This window comes from Mesoplodon densirostris, chromosome 20 (genome assembly GCF_025265405.1).
Source record: "Mesoplodon densirostris isolate mMesDen1 chromosome 20, mMesDen1 primary haplotype, whole genome shotgun sequence".
Taxonomy (NCBI): Eukaryota; Metazoa; Chordata; class Mammalia; order Artiodactyla; family Ziphiidae; genus Mesoplodon; species Mesoplodon densirostris.
This window is the reverse complement of record NC_082680.1, coordinates 22,255,256-22,275,450: the sequence shown is the minus strand read 5'-3', so window position 1 is coordinate 22,275,450 and position 20,195 is coordinate 22,255,256. Positions and strand designations below refer to the sequence as shown.

General features: G+C 34.6%; 1 protein-coding gene across 1 annotated transcript in view; it reads right to left on the bottom strand.

The window, feature by feature from the left end:
- TNKS (tankyrase) overlaps positions 1–20,195 on the bottom strand; it is a 181,380-nt gene that overhangs the window by 90,367 nt on the left and 70,818 nt on the right. Inside the window, exons 4-5 of the mRNA XM_060085705.1 lie at positions 5,203–5,239; positions 4,368–4,443 (exon numbers count right to left, since the gene is read on the bottom strand). Coding sequence (XP_059941688.1) covers positions 4,368–4,443; positions 5,203–5,239 — 113 coding nt within the window. The remainder of the gene's footprint in view (positions 1–4,367; positions 4,444–5,202; positions 5,240–20,195) is intronic.

Here is a 20,195-nt window from a genome sequence, read left to right as displayed (position 1 = left end):
TATGGAAGCAAACATTTATACAGTAGAAATCTGACATTTAGAGAAACTCTTCAGTTAATCTTTCTGAATTTAAATCATGCTCCTCCAGTTGCCTTTCATCTAAATTTGTGATTTCTTACAGAAGAGCATACATGTCTAAATACTAATGCTTTAAAAATAAAAGAGCTAGAAAAAAAATCTCACCTTAAATCTACACTTTGTATCACAGCAAAAGGAATCATTTTTTTAGGCACTGGCTTCAATGTCCTGGATAATGTCTTCATCATTCTAACAATTTTGAGCTCCTTGTGAACCAATACCATTAAACACAGTTATCTCCCATGACACTTAGCACAGTGACCTATACATGGCATGTATTGAGTGCTGACTGAATGAACAAAAGGAGCAGAAAGAAACTACCATAACATTGAATATTTTATAATAAAAACAAAATTCCAACCAACCATTAGTTACTTTCAATATTTGGTGACATACAATTACAGCAATAGTATGCATAGTAAACGCATGCAAAGATACATATTATTTCTATTTAGGAATATATACAGTAATGCCAAACTCCAACCTATTCCTTGTTATAAGGAGGGCATAAATTTAGGACATTTATTTTGGAAGGGGATAAAGGCAGCCAGGAAAGGGACCTAAAAGAACTCTGAAGAGGGTTGAGTGTTGGAATTATCTGAGATGTATTCAAATACTTATTTTCATTCATTGTAAAAAGGTATCCTTATAAAAATTAATATTGCAAAACAAGAGACAACCACCATCTCAAATTTATATATCAAACAAGACCAGAATATTTGGATAATTGCTAACAAAATGTCTGATCATGATAGAACATGCTGTAAAGAGAGATTAAAGGACAAGACATCTAAGTTTGAAAATATAGGAATTACAGAAAGGAAGCAATCTGTTTTAAGGACCTGGTCGCTGCAATTCAAAATAAGAAACTATGGAATGCTATGCCTAATCACAATGGGCAGGAGACAGAAGAACAATAAATTATATCTATGTCCCTATGTTTCTAAAGTGGCCAGCATTAGAACATGCGTGTAATTGTATGAAAGTAGCATTTTAGAACAAAACATTACAAAAAATGTTCCTGCCTTTGCTTTTTAGGGAAAACAACAACAACTGGAAATTTCTAGAGTAGTCAAGCTCTGCTTTGATTTACATGTCAAATAAAAGCAAAATATAACCATGTAAATTCCTTAAAACCTTATTGGTACTTCACTATTTTCAGATTCTACAGGTTATAAAAACAAATGTCTGTGGGAAATAAAAATTTTAACCACTGAGATATTACCTAATGGGATAATCATCAAGTCACAGTACAGAATTAAGAGACTATTTAAATTTACACTGTCACTGTACAAGCCCACGTACCACTTGGAAAAGGAATGCTGACGTCTAAACCCCCCACATATATCTAGGCAATTTCTCCACCCACTAGTTAGTGTATAAGGAACATTGCTTTTCTAAAAACACTACAAAATTGACACTTCCATGGGCTTTTAAAATGTACAAACCAGGAATCGTAGTAAAAACAGTGACAGGCAAGGATTCAGTTAAGCATTGATACGGTCATTTAAAAACCTGCTAAAAATGAATTTGATTCTGCACTGTGTTCTAAAATGCAAATACAAGAAATAAAACTTCATATACCTGACTAATTTATTATACATGTAAAGTACCTGTATCCTCTTGTTTATATACAATCTGACTTCCTAATTCTAGATAAACACATGCTAATGGCCTGGAAAAATACTAAGTATATAAGATTGACTTGTAATTCAGCAGCTAGATTTGCTTACACATCCTCTTGATATCAATAGCAAGAAAACAAAAGAGACTGTCATAACTAAAGGATCTTTTCCCAATCTCCATCAGCACCCACAATATCTACCACTTCACGGCTTTACTGCAATTGGTATATCTAATAAGAATTGCTCTGTGCCATAAACAAGGGTAATATCTAAATATGAACATTATTCAATTTTAAGCATGAAATTTTATTTGCATTTTGCATACTGATGAACAATTTTGAATGATTTTTTATGTTATATGCATAGCACCAAAACCTAATAAATGCTTCAGTCTAATTTTATTTTTCTATCTAATTTGAAAAAATTGATAATCTAAAAAAGTATAGGAGCACATTTTGGAAAATTATTACATTATTTATATGTTGTGAAACCTTCGGTATAATAGTAATATTTGAGACATGTTCTTAAAAATGTTCTACACATTAAAATATATAATTCTCCCTTGTGGTACAACTACTCAAAAATAAATTGATAAAATAATACTAGTAATAATATATAATAACAGAAAATATACAATTCCCCATTCATATACTTCTGAGTTAATTTTCTAACTGGCAAAGAGCACAGATGATTTTTTTCACTCGAAGGATAAAATTATGTTCATCTGGGAGCATATTCGTAGCCTAAGTTTCTGCTACATGCAAAATGCCAGGCTTGGTCCGGTATAAAAGAGAGCTAATAGCCAAGTAGAAGAAAAAGATACGTATGAATAACCACAATTCAAGAACTCTGCGGTAAATGCCATAGAGTAATACAGAAAAGGAGCCATAGGAATTTGAATGAGGAATATGTTAGTTTCAGCTACAGGAATAAAGGAAGTGTATCCTCCTTTGGGGAGGAGGAAAAATAAAGAAGTTCTACATATTTGTGTAGGGATTGAGGCAAGGAGAAGAGGTAATTTGTTAATTATCAGTGTTCACACTCCTTAATTATTTTGATTTACTGAGCTAGGAATGGGGCTGTCAAGGTGTAAGGGTAAGTAAGGATGGGAGAATGAGGCTGGGATGGAAACTGACTCCTGTTATAGTAATCTCACATAAATTTTGGAATATTAAAATGGCTGTGGAAAACTGAAGTAGGCTGGGCTCTAAAAGAGCTCTGTCTAAAGATATAGCTGCATTTACAGATAAGAAGGGTTCTTTTTGCATAGTGATAAAAGTTGCCTTATCTACCAAAAGGATCCAAACAAAATCTGGAACTCAGAGTAACTCAAGGAAGTTAAAACTCCCAAAACAACTTCAAAATTGAAGGGAAAATGAGCAGTTACCATTTAAAAACATCTCCCAAAAGTCATTAATAGTACCAAGTAAATCTTTGCTAATTTATAGCTTTATATATACATAATTTAACCTACCATGAAAGTAGAAGTCTCTCTCCAAATTATCCAGAGAAACTAAACATTCATTAGGCCATGTGAAATAATATACAAGCCATCTTCAATAACAACATATATTTGGAAGGATTCAATTCAATGCCACTATTATATGTGTTTCATTAGAATAGGGAAAAAAGTGAAAGGAAAGCTGAATAATTTTAATCTATAAAATTATCACTCAGAGAAAAATGATTTTTTAAAAGCAAAACAGTTAATTATTTCTAAGGGGTACCATCCATCTTGATACTTTCCATAGTATATTTTCGATATAAATAATTCCAAAGGAATTAATTCTTTAAATATTAGGTACAAGAAATTCCTCAGTATCTGCAATGTAACTTTAAAAATGTTTTAGGTTTTAAAAATATAAAAGCCATCCTTTAACATTAAAAAATTAACCAACATTTTTAAAAAGACTTTATAGTACAAAGTGTTTTGTTTTTCCATATCTATAAGGCAAATCACTGCAAAACTTTGCGGTCAGATACCAAAGGCTATAAAGGATTACATTTTCTGTCTCTATTCAGCAAGAATAGGAAGCAGATAATGAAGATACCACTGCATATTTTATATATTACCTTACATTTATGACAACTGTATATTAATACAGAATATTTTTCTCTGCTTTAATACTTTCTTTCAATATATAATGATGAAAACTTAGCCAATAAAAAAAAAAAGCAGGGCCGTTACAATAGACCTAAAAAAATCATTAGCATTTTCTCAGCTTTAAATGGAAAAAGTGTTGGTTGTCTAGCAAACAAATTTTCCTCTGCCAAAAAGAAATAAAAAATATATCCTAACCAAGATGGGTAATTAGGATATGAACAAATATTTCTAATTTCCATTATCATACACAGAAAATAATATATGTTGTTATAATTTTAATCGCCAAAAAAGCTGCAGTTCCATTTAACAAATAACTTTCAGCATCTAACATTTAAGAGAAAAGGCTTAAGATCCATGCTTCACCAGCTCTATGAACATGTCACAGCAGCATTTCATTTTACGTTAAAAGGTACCAGTAAAATACAGCCATATATATATATATGTATATATACGTGTGTGTATATATATGTGTATACACATATATATGCCAACTTTAAAAATTTTAACTGTAAAGCAAAAAGAAATCACTGAAGGGGAATATTATATTTTAAATGACTTACCTTTCGCCCATCACTTGCGTGGCAATTCACATTTAGAGGAGTCAGTAAAGCCATTAGTTTTTCTTCATTACCACTCCTACAAAAAGGTAGTAAGTCAATTCCTATAAAATTATAGCACTTCTTATGAATGTTTATGGATATTTTTCACAAGAGAGTAGAAAATGATATGGGCTTGCTTTGATTTCTTTTATATGGTTCTGAATGAATCTCTTTTGCTTTATTCAATTCAATCAATATATTCCTAATAATTCTTGTTAATCATCATACAGTGGTATATCATAGATAAGGTAGCTTTCTACATTTTTGTTTTATTTATCTGCATAAAGTCACCTTCTTAATTACAAACAAACTTTACTCTGATAAGTGATCTAAAACACTGGAGTTAAAAACACATATAAAATACTGTAAAAAGCTAATCAATTAAATTATAAATGAACAAGAACAAAAGAAAATGGGTGAGAATTTTAACATTTACTTGATGCCCCTCATTCAAGCTTGGCTAGAAAAATTTCCAGAGAAAAATAAAGATATAGGTATTTAAATACTCCAAGAATATCATTCGAAAAGCTCGGCAACTCAGGTTTGCAGTTACCTTAAGAAATGTTCCAAATAAAATTAACCTTACAATCATCACCATATTGAAAGACAGTCTCATTTAATACACTAATTGTGCAAAATAAAGTATACAAAGATTTAGTATAAGGTCTTATCTGCATTATCGTATAAAACCCAAGCAAGACAATAACATGTTATAATTTTTATAGTCCTCCACCTGCCCTCCTCCTTTTCTCCCTTAAATGCATTATACTCACTTAAAATGAATGGAATCACTTACCTAGCAGCTTCTAGGAGTTCGTCTTTCTTGTATTCACCTAGATGATTGCAAAATATCATGCTGTTAGCATTTGGCAGAAGACAGATTAAGAAATGCAGTAGGCAGCAAATAGAGAATTAAATAGAAAAGAACAGAAAAAGAGAGTCCACACCCCGCTGGGTGATGGAGCTGTGACGTTAGCCAGCTTGTGAAGGCAGCATCACCAGTGCCTTGGAGACGGGCAGCAAATTGACGCAGCTTCTTGTCCAATCCTCAGATGAAATAGCTTTCTTCAGACGACCAATGAATGCTAAATCTCGTGTCCAGAAACACATTCCCTCTGATAACAGCATGCCAGTTGAAGACAATGTCCCCTCCCCCCTTTTCTATTCAGGCTGTCACAGTATACTTGTGAAGCATAATACATTCTGAGACAAAAGCAAAATAATGTGGCTCTTTAAAGGTACAAATTACTAGTCTTCAAAAAACCTCAGTTTTATTTGTAATGACATGGAAAGTTTTGTCAAAAAAAAAAAAAACCCAACACATTAATTACCATTGCTGAGCTTTATAGCAGAAGAAAAAAAATATCAGGATCATGAAGCCTTTGCCTCGATAGGGTAGGTCTGTAGACTAGAAATACGTGAACTACGTACCAAATGCTATGAACCCCTTGGAGGCAGTGCTCTAAAAACCAAAACAGTGAATACATCCTTAAATGACAATAATATTCCAACGTGCTGCAACCTACACTTTATACAAATTCAATACCAAAGTTTAACAACAATGAATCTTAAAAATATTTTTAAAAGGAGACTGGGGTCTCTGAGAATAAGCAGACATCCAACTATTAAGATGTGAATAATTTTTCTCCATTCTATTTTTTAATATATCACAGACTGAAAATAGGTATATAATTTAGAATCTTCAATACAAATTTCTTAGGGCATTCAAGAACTAACAAACAAGTCTTTGCAAGCACAACTGAAGGCATTTTAGTAATATAGAGTTTGCTCACTGAATAAATAAAAGCAACAGCCAGGACCATGATTCAGGTATAATATGCTGACTCAGTTTGCTATATCATTAAAGAAATAATTATACAAAATGTCTAAGCAAGTAATTATGTGAAGGCAAATAATAAGTATACATATAAAAAATAAAATTTTAGATTAAAATGTTATAATTCTACTAAGAAATAAGCTTAAACTACTTTTAAAAATCTTATCACTTATAAATATGGATTTCTTTGCATTTTGTTTATTTTGCTACAGAATGCAGAATATTGTTGCAATTTTTTTTCTTTTTCTTTTTTTTTTTTTTTTGCGGTACACGGGCCTCTCACTGTTGTGGCCTCTCCCGTTGCGGAGCACAGGCTCCGGACGTACAGGCTCAGCGGCCATGGCTCACGGGCCCAGCCGCTCCGCGGCATGTGGGATCTTCCCGGACCGGGGCACGAACCCGTGTCCCCTGCATCGGCAGGCGGACTCTCAACCACTGCGCCACCAGGGAAGCCCTGATGCAAATATTTTAAGGACGTCTCAGGACCATCAAGCACATGTTTAAATTCTATAACCCTTCATTAGCAAATATTTTTTTAGTTTAAACTTTTGTCTCGATTCTTGGATTAAGATTTTATTAAAATCTAGAAGCTGTAAGCAGTTATTTTCAAATAAGGAAAAAGTTGTTAAATATCTATTCTCTCCTAAGGGAATTTTATATACCAATAAAGTCACGGGCTCAACAATATACATGGATAAGCTAGAATGCATGCTTCATGATAAGAGTCGGTCTTTCTAATTTCCCATGTATTGTATTCCAGATTCTTTAACTGATTGACAGTTTAAGATTTACATTATTCTAATCCCCCACAAATAAGGTTCTTGTCTTCCTAAAACCAAAGACCTACCTTTATTAAATATTTTAGGTGGCAATATGGAAGTGAATGAGTCAGTTTAAGAATCTCCTTCTGAGAAAACAGTATGACACACACCCTCTAACGGCTTAAGAATCAAGAGCGGGGATCATTCTTTTTAAATCAACTTTTGCAATAAAACATAAAATAGAAATATTAAAGAAAAAAAAAAAAAAAAAAAAAAAGAATCAAGAGCAAAATAAGTGAAATTATGGGATAATCTATAAAAGTCATTCATTTAGTCAGTCAGCAAACAATTATTTGAAAGGCCTATAGGCCAGATTCAAAACCAAAAAAAAGAAACTATCATCTCTAAACTCAAGGAATAATAGTCTATTAAACAAGACAATCAAGTAAACAAATGATGAGAGTAGGAAATGAGTCTTATGCTATGAAGAGTTTAAAGGCTAGTCTAAGTAGGATTAATAGGAGGCAGGATAACTGTAGTTCAAGGAAGGTTTCCTGGAAGAAGGAAAACTTGTGCAGAGTTTTTAAAGGAAGAACAGGTGATCCTCCGGTGAAGAAGGGTGAGGGAGAAGGAAGCAACCAAAGTAAAAGAAATGAGAGGGGCAATGGCTGCTCAGTCAACCTGAAACAAAGCACATTTGCAGGGGAATGGGTAAGAATGAGGCAGAGAAGAAACAGAAAGGTCACATGAATGGCACTCTAAGAAGTTGGAACTTTATTTTGAAAACAATGAGGAAATACTGAAATATTTTAACAAGTAGAGTGCAAAGTATATTTAAAGATCTACAAGTTTTGTGATTATTTAAAATATTCCCATATTCTACTCCAGTGAACTTTCCTTGGGGAGGAAAGTGGTCCAAACGGGGTAAAGGGAGGTGAAGACAATAAATTCTGACACAGTCTATATTTTGGTGTGAGTATACATTTCCTGATATGCAGTAATCATACTGAAACTGAGATCTGAAAGCAGCTACTATTGAAATTGAAGTCATAGTGAAACATGACTTGAGTAAGCCAGGAAATAAAACTGCAAAGTATCTGGCATCTCCAAAGTTCAAATCAGTCTACTTACATAAGCTTCTCATCAAGTAGAGCTTATTGATATTTTCTCCAAAGGGCACTTTTTGAAAAAAAAAAAAAAAAGGTTATTCCCTCATGGATAAACTGATAATAAACCAAAGCTTTCAAAAGGAAACATATAAGTGCACCCAACAGTGTCAGACTGAGGTATTACAAATGACTTTCTACTTTCACTGTTAGAGTTCCTAGTACTTTAATCAGCTTTTCTGCAATACATTCCAACATCCACTATCTGGTGCCCGAGGACCACAATCCATAAACAGTCAAAGCTATTTTTCAAATGCTACATCACAGAAATAGGTAGCATAATGAACTTGTCCCTCACACACTCTGACAACAGATCTGAGCTGTTTACTTAACAGTGAAACCCCTAGTTCTATTTCATTTTAGCTGTGAATCTGAAAATATTCTGGCTGAGACTCTAGTGCTCTGTGGAGCATTTATATTCTTTAATAACATCCAGATAAAGGCTAGCAATAGATCAGCCAGAAAGGAAACTAGGCAATTATAGTCAAGATAATAGCAGCCAGAAATGGAGAAAACAGATGGCTTAAAATATTTTTCTTTGATTAGAATAAAATAAGTGGGGCTAAAAAAAACAATAAGCAAGCCACAAAGTTTACTTTCTAAAATCTGAAAAGTTTTTATTAGTAAACTAAGTATTGATGGGATGCATGTAGAGATAAATACACATACACACACATACACACACACAGTCGGGGGGCAGAGATATGAGCTAATGTGTTAAAAAGTATCAATATGTTATCAGAAAGAAGGTTAAAAATGAAAGTTAAAAAATAAAGGTTAAAAATAAAACTCCCCTTTGTATTTCTCTGAGGTAGTTAGAAACAACTTCTCTTTCACTTACTGTGAAGGCAAAATTACTTTTTGAATAAAAATGAAGAAAACCTGAATCAATAAATAGACGTCATAATTATTGGCTTATCTCAATTTCAACATCTTAAGGGGCTTTCGTTCTTTTCTTCAGCAACTGACAGGATCAAAGCAGACTAAGTTTTCTAAAAATGAGTCATTTGGTTTTGTTGAGATGGAACAACATGGAAAAATTATGAACACAGAATCATAAATTCTTGAAGCAATAAAGGACTAAAAAAGAATTTTGACCTTTCTTTTCTCTACTTTGAAACCATGAATAATACATGCCTATCAGTAACACCTCTTGTTATATGCAGTGGGGGGGGGGGGGTGTAACTTGAAAGTTACCTTTCTCCTGTCACCTCATCCCCCATTTCAGAATAGCTTTCCTAAGGGATCATCAACATATTATTTACAGTTAATGAAACTGACACCAAGACAATTAAATGAATTGCCTAAGGTTTCACTGAGTATTATTCACTACCTGTCAAGCCCTGAAAAAAGGCTAACGTGAGCAGAAACTAACCAAATCTGCATTTTGGAAGAAGCGATGTAAACAAAAGAGTAACACAACAATAATAGTAATAAAACAATTTTAGAAACAATGACAACAACTGGCTTTAAACAGGTTGAACATATTTATATAACATAAGCCAAATATTTCCATCAAAACTACTTTAAAGCAGGGAACTTTCACATGAGCTTGTAAACATGGGCCAAAAAAAAAAAAAGTAAGCATATAAGTTTTATCTTCTAGTTTGTTTTAACATTTTGGACCAAGGGAATAGGTAGGAATGAAGACAATGTATTCCAGGTCTATTAGAATGACCAATACATTTTGCATTTCCCACAGCATGTGTTAATTCCTCATGCTTTAGGTATCTCAAGGTAAGAGCTAGAAAAGACTTCAATCAAGAATCTCCATTATCAAGTTTAGGGACCCTTTTGTTGCTGAGGGCTAAGTAGTACCATGAATTGCTAATTCTCATATAGATACTTTCTCATCAAGCTGCCAACAAATACAAGAGATGAACTGATTCTTGTAACTAAACTGACAGCCAATATGGGGAATAAAATATCAATTTAGGTGACATAATCCATTGTGTTTTCACTAATAGATTTGACATTTTAGAAACAGCTACGTAGTTGTGGAAGGAATTTCACTGAAGCACCAGGAAATAATCTGATCTCAAGATGTTAAGCTAGGTCTTCCACCAAAAGCAATTTTCAGACAGGCTGGTATCTACTATATGTACCCATGGCCCCAGGAATGATCTGCATCCTCTCTCTGAAATTATTTTTTGAATTATTTGAATTATTTATTTCAATTGTCAATTGAATTATTATTTCGCTCTCTGAAATCTTTCATAAATATTTTCAGGACAATGTTGGGAAAAAATTACAAAGTATTAAGAGTCCTCAATGCCTTCTTCCAACTTCTGAATCCTATCAATCTTCCCACTCATTCTGATTCTGGCTTCAAAGTCCACAGCATTAGAGAAGTCTAGAATCACGATCAAACTAAATGCTCCACATCGATTCTAAACAATTGGGGGCTTTAAAATTTTAGGCTTGAGTAGAGTATTTTCCTGGTGGAGATCCTTCCTATCTTCTGTTCCCTGCAAATCTGACCTTTCTAATTCGCTAACATTAAACCTGTGCTGCAGTACTAACGTAAACTCCAAGCTGGCTGTCCAGTACAGTGCAGCTTCAGAAGAATTTTCCAATTCTTTAGAAAAATGGAGGTGTCCCACACATCCTGCCCTGCAGGGCAGCTGAAAATCAATTTTCGAAGATAAAAGGCCCCCAAATACAACTATATTATCTTATAATATTTAAACGATAAAAATTATAATGTATTACATGTTAACAAAAAAACCTAAACCAAGGTCCTAAAACATTAAAAAACACAAAATTACACTCAGACATAACAAAGGCTCTGCAAGAAAAACCATATAATGCAGTCAATAAATAATATGATTGTTACCAACCAGTTTCTTTGTATGCAGTAATATGTCTTCACTTAGCCCCAGTGACATCTTAGATAGGCATCCCATTTACAGACACTTAAGTGGGGTTTCAGATAATTTATACCTGCTTATACCTACATTCTGTCAATTGTATTTGGAATGTAACTCAAGACTTTTCACGGATTTGTTTGTTAAAAACGGAAGTATTAAAATCTGGGACATAACTACAAACACACACTGGCCAAAAAAATGTTGTATTATAATATATATGCATTCTCTAAAGTTCGGTATTAAAAAACCAGGAGAGGTATTTCTAATGCACATTGTTAACCAATGAGACATTCCGCAAAGTGTGCCTGTACTTTAAAAGACCTTTTGATATGTCACAAAGAAAATAAGAAGGGAGGGAGGGAGGGAGGGAAGGTAGGAAGGAAGGAAGGAAGGAGATCTCATTCTAAGCATGTCAGATTGTGATTCCATGTATGGTGTGGTGTCTGGTGCTTGGAATGCCCACCACTGCTTAAGCCATCAACTATCTGCGTAAATGGCTGGTCAGGGCTGAGAGAACTGGGATATTGATTCTTTACTATCACAATGTTTGCTGTCCAAAAATGGTCTGGAAAAGTAAAATCGTATTTGATCCAAAACAGGCCAATAGTTTTACATTCTTTGTTCTATATCAGGGATCCTTCTTCTATAGCAATCAACCCACAATTTCTTATGTGCCAATTCAAAATCCCCAAAGCTCTAAAAATTCATTTGGCAGCAAAACTTGACTTACCTGGTATACATCGCTATCATATACATTAATGTTTGATTATAGGGTTAAGCCCAGACTCCTCTGGGATATTTTATGATATAGTACATGTGCTATGTCTTTTAATATTTCATTTACTCACTGAAGTACAATTTACATACATTAAAATTCAGCCTTTTCAAATGTACAGTTCTATGAATTTTGACAAATTTATACAGCTGTGTAGCCACTATCTCAAAATTTGAACATCTCCATCACCCAAAATGTTCCCTCAGGCCCCTCTGTAATCAATCTATCCCAACCCAATAGCAACCGCTAATCTAATTTCTTTCTCTGTAGTTTTACTTTTTATAGAATGTCATATAAATGGAATCACAGGATACGTAGACTTTTAAGTATGGCTTCTTTTTCTTAGTATAAATGCTTTTGAGATTCATTCATGTTTTGGACTACCAATATTTGTTCTTTTTGATTATCAAGCAGTATTCCATTATATGAATGCACCTAAATTTGCTTATCCATTCACCAGTTGATAAACATGTGGGCTGTTTCCAGCTTTTGGTGATTATGAATAAAGCTACTGTAAAAATTCAGACAGCGGAGCTTCCCTGGTGGCGCAGTGGTTGGGAGTCCGCCTGCCGATGTGGGGGATGCGGGTTCGTGCCCCGGTCCGGGAGGATCCCACATGCCGCGGAGCGGCTGGGCCCGTGAGCCATGGCCACTGAGCCTGCGCATCTAGAGCCTGTGCTCCGCAACAGGAGAGGCCACAGCAGTGAGAGGCCCGAGGAACGCAAAAAAAAAAAAAAAAAAAAAAAATTTCAGACAGGATTTTGTATGGACCTATGTCTTCATTTAGTTTCGGCAAATACTTAGGTGTGTGGGTGCTGGGATGTACAGTAAATGTATGTTTAACTTTATAAGAAACTGACAAATCACATCTTTTTTAAAATTTGAAAAATTCTTTATTCTGGAATATAATCACGCCACCTACAGAAAGGAAAAAGAACAAAAGAGAAAAAGTTGACTAATGAGAAATATGACAGTACTGTACTGCTAGAAATCTCAACCTCACAGCTAGAAATCCCAATCTTGCCTCTTTTTGAGGGCAATTCACCTAAAAACTGAACTAATTTGCACAGCTTTTAGTTCTTCATTTCTCACTTGTTCTGTCTTTTGTACTTTTTTTGAAATAGGGAGAATATACAAATTTAATCTCTTCATTCAAGGAACTGTTTTGTATGTAGTACCTGTGATCTCAGAGCTACGAGAATACATGAACAAAGCATACTTTGATTTATAGGAACCATACTGTTATCTGTGAAAAGGAAATTACTTTCCTGCAGTCCTTGCTCTTATCAGGATGGTCAGCCCCTCAATGCAGCAGCCTACTGAGGGCTAGGAGTTTGGTGAGACACCTATTTGGGATAGTCAGACCTCTGCCTTCTTACACCAAATATAAAGAATTAAGGAAACTAAGGCTAATGCAGAAGTACAAGTGACTACTTTTTGAATGATGTAAGAATTGTCTTGTCTTCACTGTAATTATTGTATATGATTGCATTTTATTCTTTGTATATTTTGTCCTGTTTACAAAGTCTCTGAAAGATGTAGCAACTTTGCAATTTTGGTCTTTTCAGGAAGCACCAATTATGATTTACTTCTTTAAGCTGCAAGTGCTTATTTTTTTCTTATATTTCCCCCCAAAGTATCACTAAATCTCTTATTCAGGGTTAGAGTTAATTAAACTTAGTGAAGTCTGAGTAATGGTATTTTATCCTGGGCATAATCTTTCTCACTCAAACTCTCTCTCTCTTTTAAATGCCACTCATTTATTAGTTCTCCTTTGAAAGACATCATTTATTTATTCATTTAACAAATATATATTCACTATCTACAATATGCCAGGTATAACACAGCTACTACTACTGTATCATGTAATGAATCTTGAATTAGTAGGACAAAAGTGATGGAATCAGAGCTAGAACACGAGGAATGGTATCAAATCCAAAGAATATATTATTCATTTAGCACGTTGCAGTGCACAGCTGTCACTGATGGAAGTACATCACACGTGTAAACATTATCTGCCAGGTATGTTAAGGAAAAGATGTTGAGGACCACTTTCAGAAGATGACAGAGCTAAGCACTATGTTCTTAAAGCTTTGAGATATTTACCATTGACAGTGAGAGAGAGATTGAGGCATTGAGTGTGTGTATGTCTGTGTTAATAAAAGATTTAGATCAGGTAAATGATAGTTCCTAACTTTGGGGGGGATCACGAAGCACTTTAAGGAGCTAATGAAAGCAGCTTTAGACCCTCTCCGTAAGGAGAAAATTCTTTGCACAGATGAAGATAAACTCAAATTTTTGCCTACAGTTTTAGAGTTTTTACAGAATCTATGGAGTCTATGAAGGAGTCTATGAAGTTATTACAGGTTAAGAACTGCTGTTAAAAAAAAAAAGTACCTTTGACTTACACTCATTGATTCTAAATATAATCTTAAGGCAAGCTTGGTAAGATAAACTAGTTTGATATCCTTATTTTATACATGACTCGGCTAAGACCCAAAATTAGTAAATATCTTGCCTAAAATTTTAAAACTATACAGTGGCAAAGCTAGGACTAGAATCCATGTCCTTTGCCAGTTTCTTTTTTTTTTCGGGACGCGGGTTTCTCACTGCTGTGGCGTCTCCCATTGCGGAGCACAGGCTCCGGACGCGCAGGCTCAGCGGCCATGGCTCATGGGCCCAGCCGCTCCGCGGCATGTGGGATCTTCCCGGACCGGGGCACGAACCCGTGTCCCCTGCATCGGCAGGCGGACTCTCAACCACTTCGCCACCAGGGAAGCCCCTTTGCCAGTACTTTTAATTGGAGTAGTATGGGGTGATTTCCTGAAGTTAAGTCATATATAAGCTTGGCCATACATTTTGGGGCAGGATTTTAACACGTGGAAATGGACTGAAATTTGGATAATTATCAATCTGAGCAAAGAAGTGCAGGAGAATGGAACGTGTATTGGGGAAAGGTGACTGATGTCAAATTTAGGGTATATGTTGGGAAGGTGAAGTGGAATGGGGGGCATTGAATAATAATTTAAAAAGTAAATTTATATTTTAAAGGATCTTGAATGTTAGGTTGTAGAGTTTAACATGATTTTGTAAGGCACAGGAACTCTTCGTTTACTTTTCTTTCTTTTTGAGCAGGGGAGTAAACTAAGTAAAGCTGAACTTAACCTGGTAGCTCAATGAACTAAGACCTGGAGACACTGGGGATTAATTACAGGGCTATTGTAGCAAGATGGTGAGAAGAAAAGTAGTAAATGGTGGCAGTAAGAATGGAAAGAATGTCAAGTAGAGAGAAGGCATTGAATGGATCACAATGCAGCAGAGCTTATACTTGATGTGTTAGTTTTATGTGTCACCTGGGATATCACGCTATAAATGGTAAAATTTAAAATATTTACATCTCAATCTTAAATTAATACGACACCCAATAATCTTTCTAAACATGACCACAGTAGCAACACTTTGCTAATTCAGCTTCTACTTAATGGATATATTACCACAGACTCAGACTTCATATACTGAGAAATGCCCATTAAATTAGAATAATCTATTTAAATAATATAGCTAATTTATTTAATTATTAATTTAGATGTTGAAACTAGTCTTTGATTCTTGCACAGCCAATTTCAAGACAGACACTGAGAGTTCATAGTTCACCTAGGAGGCGTTTCAGACATATTAAAGAAAATGCTCTCCAAGAGAAGTAGTTTTAGAAAAAATAAAAGACTATAAGAGAGGTACTGAGGTATAATGTCTGGAAGGCCAGTTTGCTCCTTTCCTGAGCATAATATTAGCTTAAAAAAAATCCAATACAGATGAGCATTCACTTAATTTACTTAACTACTTTCTTATTATAAAGTTAATATAATGGGCTAGTGTACTAACATGATAACTACTGATTTTGACTTTCTTCTTAGACTTTTATCTACTTTTCTTATTTTGTTCAACTGAGGAGATATATGAGGAAGTTTATTATTTCAGAAAAATATGGAGGAAAGATTTTAAAGTTGAGGAAATGAAGAGGACATATTTGCAATTTTTTGGGAAAAATTAGTCCGTAGTATTTTGCTTTGGGAAATTGTTTCAAGTCTGTCTTAATGTAAATCAGGAAAAACATCTTTATTTGAAGTAGCAAACCGGAGAAACAGAAGTAGATGTTCATTTCAGATAATCTTAAAATTACATATCTTACTGGGATATATTTTCCTATGTATAGAAGCAGGAAGCCACATGTCAAGTGTACATTTTAATTTTCTTATCTGGAATATATTTAACCCCATCCCTTAGTATCAGTTTTATTGTCTAGTTCCATTTTATTTTAAACACCTAGCAAAACAGGGCAGCAACAATTCTATCAGAAACATGTATAAGACAATTGTATATCAATAATGAAATCTGTGTCAACATTCCATGTCTTTTGTGTGTGCTAATATGAATTTCTTAGCAGAAATTAGATTTATATCAATGCTTGATATTATCTTTTCAGTAGATGGTTATTCAGAACTTCCTTGTTCCTCTTATATTTCAGAAAGCTGCTTGGATTAACCTGTGATATATATCACTTCATGCATACAACCCTACCACGTTGTTCAAAACATTAATCTGTTTTCCATGGCTAGGTTTTAGTTTTGTACTATCCATAACTTTATTGTAGAAATTGCCTATGAGAAACATTTACTACCATTTCTAAACAAGATGACCAAAGACAGAGATTGCAGGTACTACATATAAAAGTTTCTTGAATGGAGAGATGAAATCTGTATACTAATTTTAATAACAAACAACAAAAATGAATTTTTTGAAATAATTTTAATATAAATACTTCACATCAAATATTAAGAAACATTTCTGATGAAAAAAAGTGGTTTTGAATATTTTGGTACTTTTACTCTTTGATGGGCCTATTTTTGCTCCCATAAATTTATCAACTACCTTCATATAAAAATTATCACTTAGCCTTATTTAAAAGCTGCAACCATAAAAATTAATTCTCTTGGAAAAGTCAAGGGCTAAATCACTCTAGATAGCCAAGTTTTCAACATACTGCTAATTTAGCATTTTAATTCTCCTGCTCTTGAGGGAATTTCTTTCTGAAATACATTAAACACTTCTATGCATTCAAAAATGGATTATTCAAAATATAATTTAACATTTCTTGACAAATCAGGGGCAATTATTTTGAACCTAGACCAGATTGTACAATAATACAGCAAAGCTCTCTGGGCCTATTGAGATGTGCCGATCCAAAATGGCTCCGGAATGCTATGCATTTTATTATTTTTTTCATGTGTAATTAATTTTTCTCTTTTCCATTGTGCTAATGAATAATCTCTTTATGTATTTCCTTTTAGTTTAGAGTGTCTAAAAATGCTGTCTAGTAGAAACATAATTCAAAGCACATATGTAATTAAAAATCTTCTATTAGCCATGTTAAAAAAAAGGTAAGTGGAGGACATTAATTTTAATAAGATATTTTATTTCATCCAATATATCTAAAATATTATCATTTCAACATGTGGCACTAGGCCTGTTTCACATGTCCAACAGCCATCTGTGGCCAGTAGCTACTGTACTGGACAGTGCGCATCTAAAACTATCATGAGCTGGAAGATTACAAAACCTGGTAAACGCTGCCACTATGGAGGAGCAAATTCCCTCTGAGTGATGTAAGGACTCTCCTGGGAATAAGGAACTCCCGATTCAGAGCATGACTTCTGGACATTTATTTGGTAGGGGTGGAGTGATACATGGGAGAGAGAAGGAAAGGGAAGTGGAAGAAGAAATAAGAGAGAAGGAGAGCAGTAAAAACAGAGGTATAAATGAGGTTGGGAGGGGGAAAGAATCCAATAATGAAGCAGGTGAGAAGACTAGAAACTCAGAGGTGAGTAATACCGAAGAAGTATTGAGCATTAATGACCAGAATAATGCAAAAATGAGGCTTTTCTTAGTAGGTAATCTAGGTCTTTCAAAGATGTATGCAATAATGATGAGAATGCATAGGTATGAAGGACTGAAGAAGCCTTGCAACATACTACAGTATCCAGAGAAAGGGACCAGTATGGTTAATGATGATTCATGGGTATAGCACAGCTTTTTATAAGGCTACCTCATTCAAATGCAAATGCCAAGAAGTGACGAAGAATATGCTTAGATAGTATATCAAATACACCACTAATCACTTTTACTGAATCTTGTAGAGATGAACAACTGTATCAAAAGAAATATAGACCATTTCTAGTGACTCTGAAAGTCCTGGGCAAAAGACCAAAGGACTTGGTAAATTCATCATTTCTTCCTGCTAACTTAAGAGAAACGGAAATTTGGAAAAAAAACAAACAAAAAAAGCTGGCTATCTAGATGACATGGAGGAAGAAAATCTGGTCTTGAGGAACCTGACCATCTTAAGATACAGAATGATGGCAATTGATGGCAAGCATTACAAGAAGAACATAAAGAATTAGGATAAATACAGTGTCCTGCTACTAGAGTAAAAACAAAACAAAAAGTCAACTGTTCAAATATGTAAGTCAAGAAAGACCAAAAACTGGCTTAAGATTAGCCCAGATTCAACTACTCTGTAGCTGGTTTGACAGGAAGCTCAATGAATCAATGTGACAAATTTACAAAAAAACACATGGAAACTTACGTTGTATGAGCAGAATTAAAAAAAAAAGAAAAAGGGCGGGCTTCCCTGGTGGCACAGTGTTTAAGAATCCGCCTGCCAATGCAGGAGGCGTGGGTTCAAGCCCTGGTCCAGGAAGATCCCACATGCCGCAGAGCAACTAGGCCTGTGCGCCACAACTACTGAGACTGCGCTCTAGAGCCCAAGAGCCACAACTACTGAGCCCATGCGCCACAACTACCGAAGCCCGCGCATCTAGAGCCTGTGCTCTGCAACAAAAGAAGCCACCACAATGAGAAGCCTGCGCACCACAACAAAGAGTAGCCCCCGCTCGCCGCAACTAGAGAAAGCCTGTGCACAGCAACGAAGATCCAATGCAGCAAAAAATAAATTAATTAAATACATAATTTTTTTTTAAAATGGGGTGAGGGGGCTATTTGGCTTACAGTATAAAAGACTAAGGTGGTAGAGGTGATGGTTACAGTTATACAAAGGGTCCTGTCTACTCTTGTCTATATTTCAGAGGAGGCTCTCCAAAAGAAAAATGCTTAGCCATATACAATGTAGTTCCAAAAAGAAGTTACTGTATTTGGCTTAATTAATGGGAGAAATATTTCTAACCATTTGTTATTCAACAATGGACTAATTATGGCTGAAAGTTCATAGGGAAAAGTGTATTAATGGCATGTTGGAATTAAAAAAAAAAAGACTGAACAGATTTAAAAGGAGAAGGTAAAATGCTCTAATTGAGTCTGGATGGTATATTACTGCTGTCTTTAATCTTTTTTCTTCCTCTAACTTCATGACTTTCATCACAAAGATCGGGGTGGTTTGTGCATATGTCCACTGGGGGCACGTGACATGGGCCTGGCTTGGGAATCACTGGTAAGTCATATCAAGGAGCATTACCATTTGTGCCAGATATTTTGAATAAATCCTGGGTCAGCTACTATCTAGCCTTGTGAGTTTGACCAAATCATTTAATCTTCCTCTGAGCTTCTTGTTTCTCACTGTAAAATGAGAAAGATAAAGCTTATCTTATGGGTTGCTCTGAGGATCAGGGATAATATAAATAAAACACACAACAATGCTTTCCTTACAGTAAACCTCCAAGACAAGATAATGATGATGACGATGATGGTAAGAATAATGCTTTTCAAATTTTAAAGCAATTGCTTTACTAACAATTGTTTATTATTTCTCCCTGAAATCATCAGGGAGATAGGACCTCTTTTTCATTAGCATCAGTGAAAGAATTTTGATTGAAAACAACATTTAAGGGATCTGAGAGAACAGATTTCTCCATACCCCACTAACTTTCTCTATAATGAAATGGCTTTAATATAATGAAAAGGGGGGGCATTTTATCTCACTGTCCTAAACAGTTTGCTGGGTCCTTAGCAAGTTGTAATCACAACATGAGCAGAAAGCTATAAAAACTGATGTACATTAATCAAGTAGTAGAAAAAATAGAAGGTTTTAAATAACTTCCAAGAAAAAGTGAAAGCTATTCAGAGAAAGATAGTTAGAAAAACAAAGCAGTGAACTCTCCCTTCTCCTCCATATCCCAAAGAGATAGAATCATACTGAGATTGATAGAACCTCACAAAGAGTAAATCTCATTTCCTCATTAGAGAGAAAACTTCATTCCAAAAGAAAGATGTATATTTCAGTAGTAAGCTCCTATCATACAGATATTTGATGTTCTGTAATAAATTAATTGGTAACTTACTGACTTCTAGAAGCAGGCTTCAAGTATAT